The sequence below is a fragment of the Microplitis demolitor genome, chromosome 8, assembly GCF_026212275.2.
Source record: "Microplitis demolitor isolate Queensland-Clemson2020A chromosome 8, iyMicDemo2.1a, whole genome shotgun sequence".
In the NCBI taxonomy this organism is placed as follows: domain Eukaryota; kingdom Metazoa; phylum Arthropoda; class Insecta; order Hymenoptera; family Braconidae; genus Microplitis; species Microplitis demolitor.
The window spans coordinates 19120935-19131315 of NC_068552.1; the positions used below are offsets into that span (position 1 = coordinate 19120935).

Consider the following 10381-nt stretch of genomic DNA (forward strand, 5'->3'; position numbering starts at 1 on the left):
TCCAACAATTGTTCCAGCAATTTCGCCGCAGCACGCTTTCGGTGTAGAACCGAATCCACGGGGAGCACGGGGCTATTTTGCCTCTTAATTATCTTTCGTAGAACTGCAACCCGTCGTCATTACACATAATAACATCCTATAAGAGTGCTGCCCTACTTTTCCGACGACTCTTTTATTTTCCGTCCCCTTGAATTCAAATTACCTTGAATATATTATAATAAAAAACATTTTACCCTCTATTTCATTTATTTTTCTTCTTTTTTTTTTTTTTATTTTCCTAATAATGTATGCAATTTTTCTCATCAGGAGACATGGAGAACGACCTGGAGCTCTGGAGGGCCTCGGATTCGAGTAAACGCGGCTACGACTTTCGTCAAACACTCAGCCTGTCGACTGACTCCCCGCTGATAGAAAAGCTCAAGCCAGAAACGGAAAAGCCAAAGAAAAAAAAGAAGAAAAAGAAGAAGCCACGATATCATCAACTGTCTACAGAGATGCCATCAACTTCTACTACTCCAACAACAGTTACCCCTTCTACGACAACGACAACAACTAAAAAACCGACACCAGCACTGACACCCACCCCAACATCGACAGAAGCAACACGATGGCGTATCTTTCCGGATTTATTTGGATCCCCGATTCGTAGCTCACAGTCTGGCCTGCACAAAGAGCCTTCTAATTTGGCCAAGATCCATTACGCTGTATCGGGAAAGTACCAGAAGCCTTCATTGTCCTCTAATAATCGGGACGATAACACTGCCGGTGGATATCTGAACGATGCAGTACCAGGGATATTGGATTCCAGTCATGGCATGAGTGTGAGTGCCAGTGGCAAGTATCCGCTGTCAAGGAAATTCCACTTTGGTAAGATAAACACTCATGAGAAGGACTCACCGCTGAATCAACATGACTCAGAGCCGTCGATTTACCAGGCTGATAGTGAAGCAACGATGGGTTCGAGCAGCCCGCGGCTTCTTGATTACCAGATGGGGGGACGAGGGGCATACCATGAGCAGCCGTCAAGAGCTCGTGCTAGCGACAGGTTCGATCGATACAGGCCGCCGTATGTTGTCAGCGAACGTGTGAGGAATCAAGCATTGGAGGATTATCAAGACACGCTGGGCTATCCGAGTAACGAATTTTCACGTCATCAAGGCCCCTACGGCAAATCCTGGAAGTACTCAAAGTACAATTTGAGCCCGCCTGTCGACCCTTACTACGAAGATGAGAGGAGTAACTGGGCCACGAGGTATCGTGCTTGGCAAACTTTCTGGAGACCGATATTTGAAATAGAAGATGAGGATGAGGCTAAAAGAAGGATGCTCTTTGGAAAGTTTCCTTCTTCTTCGTCTTCCTCTTCCGCGTCTTGGTCTCCCGATAAGAGTATGCAAATTCCGCCGTGGCGTTCAATAGATGACTCGCCAAGATCAAAAGGGTACAATCGGGAACTAGCAGTCGGAGATAAAAACAAAAATCATTCAGAGTTTAATGAAGCATTCAAGTCTTCTAAGCAAACCGCGGATGAGAATGTCGCCTTACCAAAGATAACCATGAAAACTTGGAATAGTTTGACGTCCGATCCGGCAACTTGGCCATTTAAACTCTCCGACGCCAAACCCTGGCCGAAAGATAAAAACGGAAAGTCATATAATCCGAACGCGGATCTTGTGAGAAAACTCGGTCTAGACAAGCAAGAGAAATTGCTAGATAAAGACGACGATAAAAAGTCTACAGGCGATCAAATTAAAAATACAAGTAATAATATCAAAGATAAAATACCGAGTAATTCGAATCCATGGACCAGTGACAGGAAAATGTGGCCAATGAAAATGTCGCCGAAGATTCAGTCCGTGGGGGCCTGGGTCATGCCAGCTGACGAAGCCACTTGGACGTCTTACAATCAACAGCAGCAACAGCAGCAGCAGTCACTTCAGCATCCCGGAACGTCTAGATGGTCAGAGAGACCCAGCAAAGCCAATTGGCAGAGTAAATTAACAAACTGGAACGTCGAATTTGCCAAGCAGCCGAGTCACTCGGGTGCTGATAGTGCTGGTGGTGCCAGTGCTACATGGCCACCAAAGTGGAAGCAATTTTCCTACCACAAGGTTAATTCTGCGCCAATTAGTAAGTCTGGTTCGACTCCCGAGGAACCCGGGCCGCGAAGCAGGAACGCATTTATTGCCGTCTCGGCAGTGTCGCCCTCAAAATATCCAGGCAACGAGTGGAGGAAAAACGATATTGAGGAAAATTTCGTGGATAATCCGATAAGGACAGGCGTTATTGATCGCGATGACCCAACCAGTCAATTACTTCACAGCCACTGGCAACATCAGCAGACACAAGTGGGCAAACCCGAGAGGAGAAATCAAACAGACCCACTGGAATATCAACTCGAGGAACTTCGACAAAATAATATAGAGGTGAATAATTTGATAAACTGAAGCTAATAAAACAACTAACACCGAGACAAGTAAAGTGACTAGTGTCTCTCTTACGGTCTCTCTTACAAAGCAGAACGAAATTACGATGAGAAGTCCCCAGAGAATGGAGCTTTGCTTCCGGCGAAGAGACACTCGGGGCAAATTTAACGAAAACTCCGGGGTAACTAGAGTCGAAGAAAGCGAACCGGCTTCTTGCCAAAGTGGACGGGCAAGTTAACGACGAATAGCTCCGGTTTACTTTCTTCTTTTTACTCTACTCTATTTTATATTTATCTCATTCCTCAGTCACTCACTCACTCACTCGAGGTATTTTTTTATTCTCCGAAAGAACAAACGCCCTGGTGAGACTCGCCGAGTTACAATATACGAAACTCGTCTTTGCTTATTGTAAATAAAACTTTTATACACCAAACTCGTCTCAGTATATAAGTTAAGTAAAGAGTTGAGTTGCGAGTTATACAAAAGTAAAAAAAAAAATTACGGCAAAAACTTTTTTTTGCGCTTTTATTTCAGATTGCGAAACAGCTAGATCGTTAATTAAATATACCGGCGTATACATTATCTCGAAAAGAATAAGATAAGAGTTTTAGTTTTAGTTTTACTTTTAAGGAAAGTGTACAAACGATACTTTGATGCCTTGTTCAATAGCAAAAGATGTCCGGTGCAGATTTAACTCTCGCGTAAAGTTTTAGCGGAAGTAAAAAAAGTAAAATAAAAAAATTTAAAATATCGTTAAAAAAAACAAAAGCAAAAAATAGGATTGTAATTTTACCAACGAACGACCGGTGCTTGTCCAAATAACGAAAAACTTTGTGAGTTTGAAACTCCGAACGCAATTAGGTACGAGCCGCAATTTTACCGAGCAACGGGTGGTCGATCATGTTCTTTTATTATTATTTTTTTAATGTTCTATTTTGGTGCTTTGAGTCCGGAGTGCACCGGCGTAATTGCCAAAAAAAAAGTACGAAAAATACGAGCAAGTATTAGCAGTACGTGAGCATGTGAAGAATCAGGAAAAGTTTCAAGGCTTCGGTTACCCGAGAGCGTGAAAATATCTACTTCCAGGCAACTCGCGCTCGATAACTCCTGCGGGAAAAGCGCCGGGCAATGATACCAAAGAATGCTCTCAGCAAAAAAAGTAAACAAAAAAAATTTATTAAAGAAACTTGTCGAGTTCCGATTGCAAAAGTTGTAGCACGAGAACAACCGTCACCCTCGTCCTCGCTCTTGCCCTTGTCCTCATCTTCGTTCGAGACTCGATGCTTCAATAGATCGCGAGCCTTTCTTCCACTTTTCACTTGGTCTTTACCTGCGGAATTTTATTTCCCTTTTTCCGATAACCCTAGGAAAACTGTATAAAAGTTTTCGCGATCGGTTTCAACGGCTCCGTTGACCCGGTGATTTAATAGAAAAATTTAAACCAACTTTTCCTCTATAACTTTTTATTTAACTTCATTTATTTGTTCCTCAGAAACGCAGCGCACCTACGCAGGCCACGTCCACTACTCAGAACACCTCGCCAAGACCGAGCGCCGTCGAAAAACCAACGAAAGTCACTCAGAAGCTCGAAAAGTTCCCATCGAAACCAATAAAAGAGTAGAAAGAAAATAATATTAATTGCATTAAATACAATTGTTAAATAATTTAAATTAAATGTAAATGACGATGACCAATATCTATATCAAGTCCCCCGTCTCCTGATCTATCATCACCGCGAGTATCTCCCCGACAGGGAATACAAACTTGCAATCTCTGAAAGGATCTCAAGTCGTCGAAACATTCCTCGAGTAACTTTAAATTTATCCGTTGTATTAAATCCGAAGACAATTCTGGATTTTACGGCATTACCATTCAAATTTCCCTCTACGGGATTTTTTTTTGTATCATAGAATCTGATTATATAATTAATTAATTAATTAATTAATTAATACGTTCTGTAAATAAATTATTATATTAAACGGGACGAATTTAGTCGCGATATAATAAATATATATATAAATTATAATTAAAAAAATATAAGAAACATATTATACAGAGTGTACACCCCATCAACAAACGTATTGTTTACGCACTCGATATAAAACGTAACAAATCATTATTTATAAGTATTAAGTTTTAAATTAAGCAAAGCTGTTTATGTCCTTTCCCTTCACTTATAAAAATAAATAATTGTATACGTCCAGATATTAATTTATTTCTTCTTCTTTCTTTTAAATATTTATCGCACGTGGCATTTATTAAGCGGCAACATATCGATCAAGCAAAACTTTATTTTATTTTATTTATTTATTTTTTTTTTTTTATTAAAAACAAATAAAAGTCAAGGATTAAAGAGACAAGTGAGCAGTCTGACAGTTGGATTAAAAAAAAAACGAGGCTTGTTTACGAGATGAGGAAAGACGTGATGAGATGTGGGACCAGCTGCCGGAGCTGATATTGACGTTAATTTTTGATCACTTGGAGTGCCGGGACCGGTTCAATGTCGACCGGACCTGTCAGTCATGGAGTCGAGCGCTGGCTGCCCCAGTTCTTTGGCGATCAATCACCATTACCATAGACAGAGACTTACGAGGCGACTTATCTCCTACAAAGCAGCTCGTGGTTAGTGCCGCCCAGTTAATTTCTCATTAGTTGATGCTAATTTTGCTAGACGAGAGTTCTGTGAGTTTTTTTTTATCGTTGCTATCTTGGTTGTTACTATTATTGTAGGCCAAGTATGGACAGTATATCAGAAAGTTAGAGTTTGCTTGGTCCCGGCCGTACATTTTGCCGCGCGAAACTCGAGCCACTTGGAATATTCGGGCCAAGGAGGGTATTGAATTTATAGGGGTTATCAAGGACAAAACAGTCCAACTGAACCAGCTTGTACTTACAAACTGGTTCTTTGGTACTAACTGGAACCATCGCAGCAAACTTTTGTATGCTGTCGGACACTTTCTCAGGTAAGTAAGACAATTTACGTCTGCGCTACATATTTACAACGCGAGGTACACGATAAAAATAAACACTGAAAGTTGAGTAACAGTAAGAATAAGAATAAGAGTAAAAGTTCTCGGAGTATTTATCGCGGAGCAAAATAAATTATCTACAGGTGTCAGCAGAAGTTGAACTTCCTGAGTCTGCTGAATGCAAACTTGGGTGTCAGCGATGTCTTGAGGTTATTCCGAGCTGTCTCTTGGTCCTGCGGCGGGACTTTGGAGCAGTTGGACATCAGGGGAGCCTTCAAAGATTGGCAGGCGCCGCACAGTAACTCCAGGTTATTATCAGTAGTTTATTTACCAGACAATTTAATTAAGTATTTGAATAAATCCAATCAGTGGATAAGAAACTAATTATAATTATAATTAAAATTACAGATACCTTGAGTATCTTGGAAGGCTGCACACACTGACGACATTTAAATTGGACTACCCGGCGCTGTCTGATCTGGCTCTCAATTCACTTGCCACCGCGGCACCTAAAGTACTTAGAGACTTGCATATCTCTGTTCGTGATTCGGATTCACGTCAGCATACTATTCAAGACGAAGCTTGGCTCAATCTTGTAACTGTTTGTCCTCAACTAACAGTTTCTTACACAATCGGTAGGTAAATACTTGATAGAGAAATTTCATTTAAATTCTTGTTGCTATTTAATTAACAAAAAAATTATTTCACACGAAATTCATCTCATTTTTTTTATAACAAGAGTTTTAATGGACATGCACGGGGCAAAATGGACCCCCTAAAAATTATTTTTTTTATTTTTGTCCCGAACAAAATTCAAATTTCAAATTTTTTTTTGTGTAATTTTTTATACTATAAATTAAAATTGCGTTTTATAAAAAATTTAATATATTTTAAAATTACAAAAAAATATTTACAACTTTTAGTCATTAAATAAATAATTAAATTGTCAAAAATTAAATCCGTTATCATAAATATCTTTAGCCACAAAAAAAAATTTTTTTAATAAACAAAAATTTAACGAAATTTTGATATACTTGAATAAAAATTTTATTAAATTAAAATAAAATTTTAGAAAGCCATATTATCCCACGTGTTCATATTACCGCTAGCGTAGTTTTTAAAAAAAAATTCAAAAATTTTTTTTTTAAACTACACTAGGGGTAATTTTACGAGTAGTATTTTTGCCCATTCCCTCAAAAATGAATTAATTTAGTAAAATTTTAATTAAAGTAATAAATTAATAATTTTAGTAAACATTTCACATTATGAAGACATAGCTTATCTATTATTACCGAGCATACCCCTTGCACGTTTTCACATGTACGGAGGTCATGTCTGGGATCAAAGTCGATCCAGAAACTTTCGGAGCACGGTCGGACTTCTCATAACTTATTACACCAAGACCTTAAGTAAGGAGCAAAATAATAACTTTATCTAAGAGCACTGAGTATTAAACATTATAATTTATTTAAATAATTAAATTATATACGATAATTATAAAGTTAAGTAGAGTTTGGTATAAACTGTTAAGTATAAACTTGTTTGATAGCTGAAGTAACTCTGCAACTGAGAAACAACCGTGAGGCTCTCGATGATTTGCTCGTATCGATGCTGGAACGCTGCAAGCGGCTGATGAAACTTCAATACGACGGGATCATCCGGAACGTCGATACCCTCAGGGAGATTTTCGGCTTGCAAGTAGACAACAAAACTTACTTCCAAACTATTCACGTTAAGCCACGCAACCTCAGCCTGAAGAATCGCCTCATTTTGGACGACATCAATTATCGCTACGGCCACAAATTGATGGACAGAGGCGTCGACTTCCGCATTGACGACCCGGCTTTTAATTTTTACTAATTTAATTATTTTGTAAATTACTTTTCAAAATTAATAACATGACATTTTTTTTAATAAAAATATAGAAATTTATTTTTAGATACATTTTATGAGACATTATTTTATTTGAAGGAGAACTAGGAATTGACATAAAGTATTTTTTTTTTTTACGTACAGGTATAAAATATTGAGTAAATCTCCACTCCATTGATCGCACAAGTACTGAGAATATCAAATTCCTTGAGTTCGTTCAATAAATGTAAGTGACATTCCGAGTCCTTATGAATGTCATTCATCTAAAATTATGTTTCATATATTTTTATATCCATCTATATATACATATACATTACGGGTGTGTGGATAGTGATCGTCGATAATTTAAAATTTCAAATAATCCGGAACTTGGATCTAAGAATTAAACTTCTGATTCTCAAATTTCAATATTTCGTTGAAATTTCTCATTTAATTTTTCCCTTAATCTAGTAAATTAATATCTAATTTATTCATCAGACAAAAATATCAGATTGGTTAGAAGAATTTCGACCTGATTCTATCACGCAGAAACCGACCGGACGAATCCAATGTCACGCAATATCTAATTACGTTGGAAAAATAATAATCAAATTAAGCAACTAAATAATTTTTACAATTACTATGATATATTGATAAATTCCGTGTGATATGTAATCGATTTCTGTGCAATAGCGACTGGTCCAGAAATTTTTCTTTTTTAAAATTTGAATTTCGAGCCAATTTTAAAGCATTAATTACGAATAATTTTCAAATAAAAAAATTTTTCCCACACCCTTGATATATATATATATATTTATTTATTTATTTATATAAATGATTTCTTAAATATCTTGTTATGATGAACAAAAAAAATAATTCCTTCAGTTTAAACTCCAGTCTCATTAAAATCGACATCAGTAATTCCTTTGAATCCTCTTTAAACCTTACCTTTACCTGAATCATATTATTATGTCAGCTGAATACCTGTCAAGTTGTCAAACAAAGTTAATCAATTAATTACACGACAATAGCCAAGCGAGGTCATTACTTTCCGCAAGTTATTAGTCAGTAAATTGTCAGAGAGTTGCGATAGAGAGACAGAGTTAAAACTTAATCAATGTGTGGAAAAGAGAGACACGATGTGTGATCACAGAGGACCTGTTTTCCGGCAACCATGAAGCTGTTGGAGTAAAACGAATAAATTCACCCTCGCGTAAGTGGAGAACCTGAAAGTATTCTGGGTGTATCTATTGTACGGAATGATTCTTATTGCGATGTCACTGCACGTAGTTGACACGCCCATTAAATTACATTCCATATGGAAGTATTCTCACAGCTCCCAGCTCAGAACGGGTCTTCTTAACGCGGAGTAACATTGGTACAGAGTATGAATTGCCGGATTCGCCGGATAAGTACTTACTGCATCTCGCGATACGTTGGTTGAATGCCCCCTGCACATATAACAGCGAGAGGAGTTTTAAATGGGAATCGTCGAAAAAATTCCCGAGCTTTATCTTCTACATCTGAAAGCAATGAGAATTTTTATTTTTCAAATGGGATAAAAAAAAATATTACATGAATATAAAGTGTCTTTTTGTGGGAATCTTACTTCTTTTTCCGAATGGATCCTATTGCCGAGTCAATTTTATATTCATCTTGGGTTATTACCTTCCAGAGATCAATCCTCCGTCGTCTTCGTCATCGCAACATTCAGTCCTGATCTGAGTTCATGGTGAAAATACAATTTTCTCTTAAGTTCCATTATTTTTCAATACTTTTTTTTTTTTTATTGTTTTTTTTTTTAAATTTTTTATTAAAAAACACCCAACATTAAACTATTCTTTTTTTGCATAACATGAAATTTATTTTAAAGATTAAGAATGAAGCGGTTGCTCGTATTTGAAGCGCGGGACGACAATTTTCGAGATATCGTGATTTTTTCGATGTTTCTGTAGAAAATTATTGGTGACAAAACCTCTGCCACATTCTGGACACCAGTAGGGAGTCTCGCCGTTGTGATAACGCAAATGAATTACCAGCGGAGACCTCTGAGCAAATTCTTTACCGCATTCGTTGCACACATACGGTTTCTCTCCCGTGTGAGTTCGTCTGTGAATTTTAAGGTTCTCTTTGGTGGTGAATTTTTTCGGGCATAAATCGCAACTGACGTTTCTCTCACCGGTGTGCGTCCGCGTGTGAATATCGAGAGCTTTTTTCGAGGATACTTTTGCGCCGCAGAGGTCGCAGAGATATTCTTGCCGCTTCTTAACGCGGTGACGATTTCGCTGGTGATTCTTCAGCGTTCTGAGGGTCGCGAAGGCCACTTTGCACTCGGTACAATTATACTGACTCGTCTTATTCATTTTCCTCAGCTCGTAGTGACAGAGCCTCAAGTGCGCATCCAGATTTCGTTTGTAAGAATAATTTTTATTGCAGATCTCGCATCGAAACTTTACGTTCGTGTGCAAAATTTCGTGCTCAAGAAAATCCGCTTTAGAGACAAAACCTTTTTTGCAAACGCCGCACTTGAACGCATAATCTTGCGCGTGTCTCCGTTTGTGCGTTTCTAAATTGGCCTTCTGGTGGCACGAGTACTCGCAGACGTCGCAAGAGAATTTTTTAAGCCCCGAGTGGATCAATTTGTGCCGCGCGATATTCATGGGACTTTTGAAGGATTTCCCGCACTCGTCGCAGTTGAAAGCGTTCTCAATGCCGTGAGTATTCTTCAGATGCTCGACTAGCTTAGTCATGTGGAAAAAATACGCGTCGCACTTGACACACTTGTGTGGATCTTTAGATTTTTTCCCTTTAGGATTTATCCGCTGAAACCCTTGACATCTGAAATTAATTTAAAACAGCTAAAGAAATTAGTGACCTTATTTTCATTTTATTTCGTTTACTTAATTCTAGAAAATTTTTTTCAAAAATTATTTAATTAAATATCAATTCATTTATCAACTCAGCAGTTTATTCATGAACTTCAGTCTTGTTACAAAAATATGGAACATTTAATACAAAAATAATTATAATAATAAATAATTAACTGTATTACTAAAATATTTAATCAACTTTGAACTTTTAATGGCACTTATACTAATGAACAAAAACAAAACTTATTTTAAAGACAAAAAAAAAAGA

At 37.6% G+C, this 10381-nt stretch overlaps 3 protein-coding genes across 3 annotated transcripts in view; 2 read left to right on the top strand and 1 right to left on the bottom strand.

Moving 5' to 3' along the window:
- Nucleotides 1-4367, top strand: part of LOC103572426 (uncharacterized) — a 31352-nt gene extending 26985 nt beyond the window's left edge. The window contains exons 7-8 of the mRNA XM_008551046.2: nucleotides 307-2423; nucleotides 3916-4367. Coding sequence (XP_008549268.1) covers nucleotides 307-2423; nucleotides 3916-4044 — 2246 coding nt within the window. The 3' untranslated portion in view covers nucleotides 4045-4367. The remainder of the gene's footprint in view (nucleotides 1-306; nucleotides 2424-3915) is intronic.
- A 486-nt stretch (nucleotides 4368-4853) lies between these two features.
- LOC103572458 (F-box only protein 39-like) lies at nucleotides 4854-8765 on the top strand. Its single transcript, XM_053741318.1, has 6 exons — nucleotides 4854-5045; nucleotides 5154-5386; nucleotides 5536-5700; nucleotides 5801-6027; nucleotides 6643-6801; nucleotides 6942-8765. Exons 1-6 carry the CDS (start codon nucleotides 4854-4856, stop codon nucleotides 7250-7252), a joined length of 1287 nt encoding a protein of 428 aa, XP_053597293.1. The 3' UTR covers nucleotides 7253-8765.
- A 352-nt stretch (nucleotides 8766-9117) lies between these two features.
- On the bottom strand, nucleotides 9118-9993 carry LOC128668483 (oocyte zinc finger protein XlCOF26-like). The gene has a single exon (XM_053741588.1). The coding sequence runs from the start codon at nucleotides 9991-9993 to the stop codon at nucleotides 9118-9120; it is 876 nt and encodes a 291-aa protein (XP_053597563.1).
- Nucleotides 9994-10381: the final 388 nt, after the last annotated feature.

Bases quoted from the DNA above. Each gene is read 5' to 3' on its own strand.
- LOC103572458 (XM_053741318.1), top strand. From the start codon at position 4,854: ATGTGGGACCAGCTGCCGGAGCTGATATTGACGTTAATTTTTGATCAC. The intron at 5,046-5,153 runs GTTAGTGCCGCC...CTATTATTGTAG, and splicing joins CTCCTACAAAGCAGCTCGTG to GCCAAGTATGGACAGTATAT. The intron at 6,802-6,941 runs GTAAGGAGCAAA...CTTGTTTGATAG, and splicing joins TTATTACACCAAGACCTTAA to CTGAAGTAACTCTGCAACTG.
- LOC128668483 (XM_053741588.1), bottom strand. From the start codon at position 9,993: ATGACTAAGCTAGTCGAGCATCTGAAGAATACTCACGGCATTGAGAAC.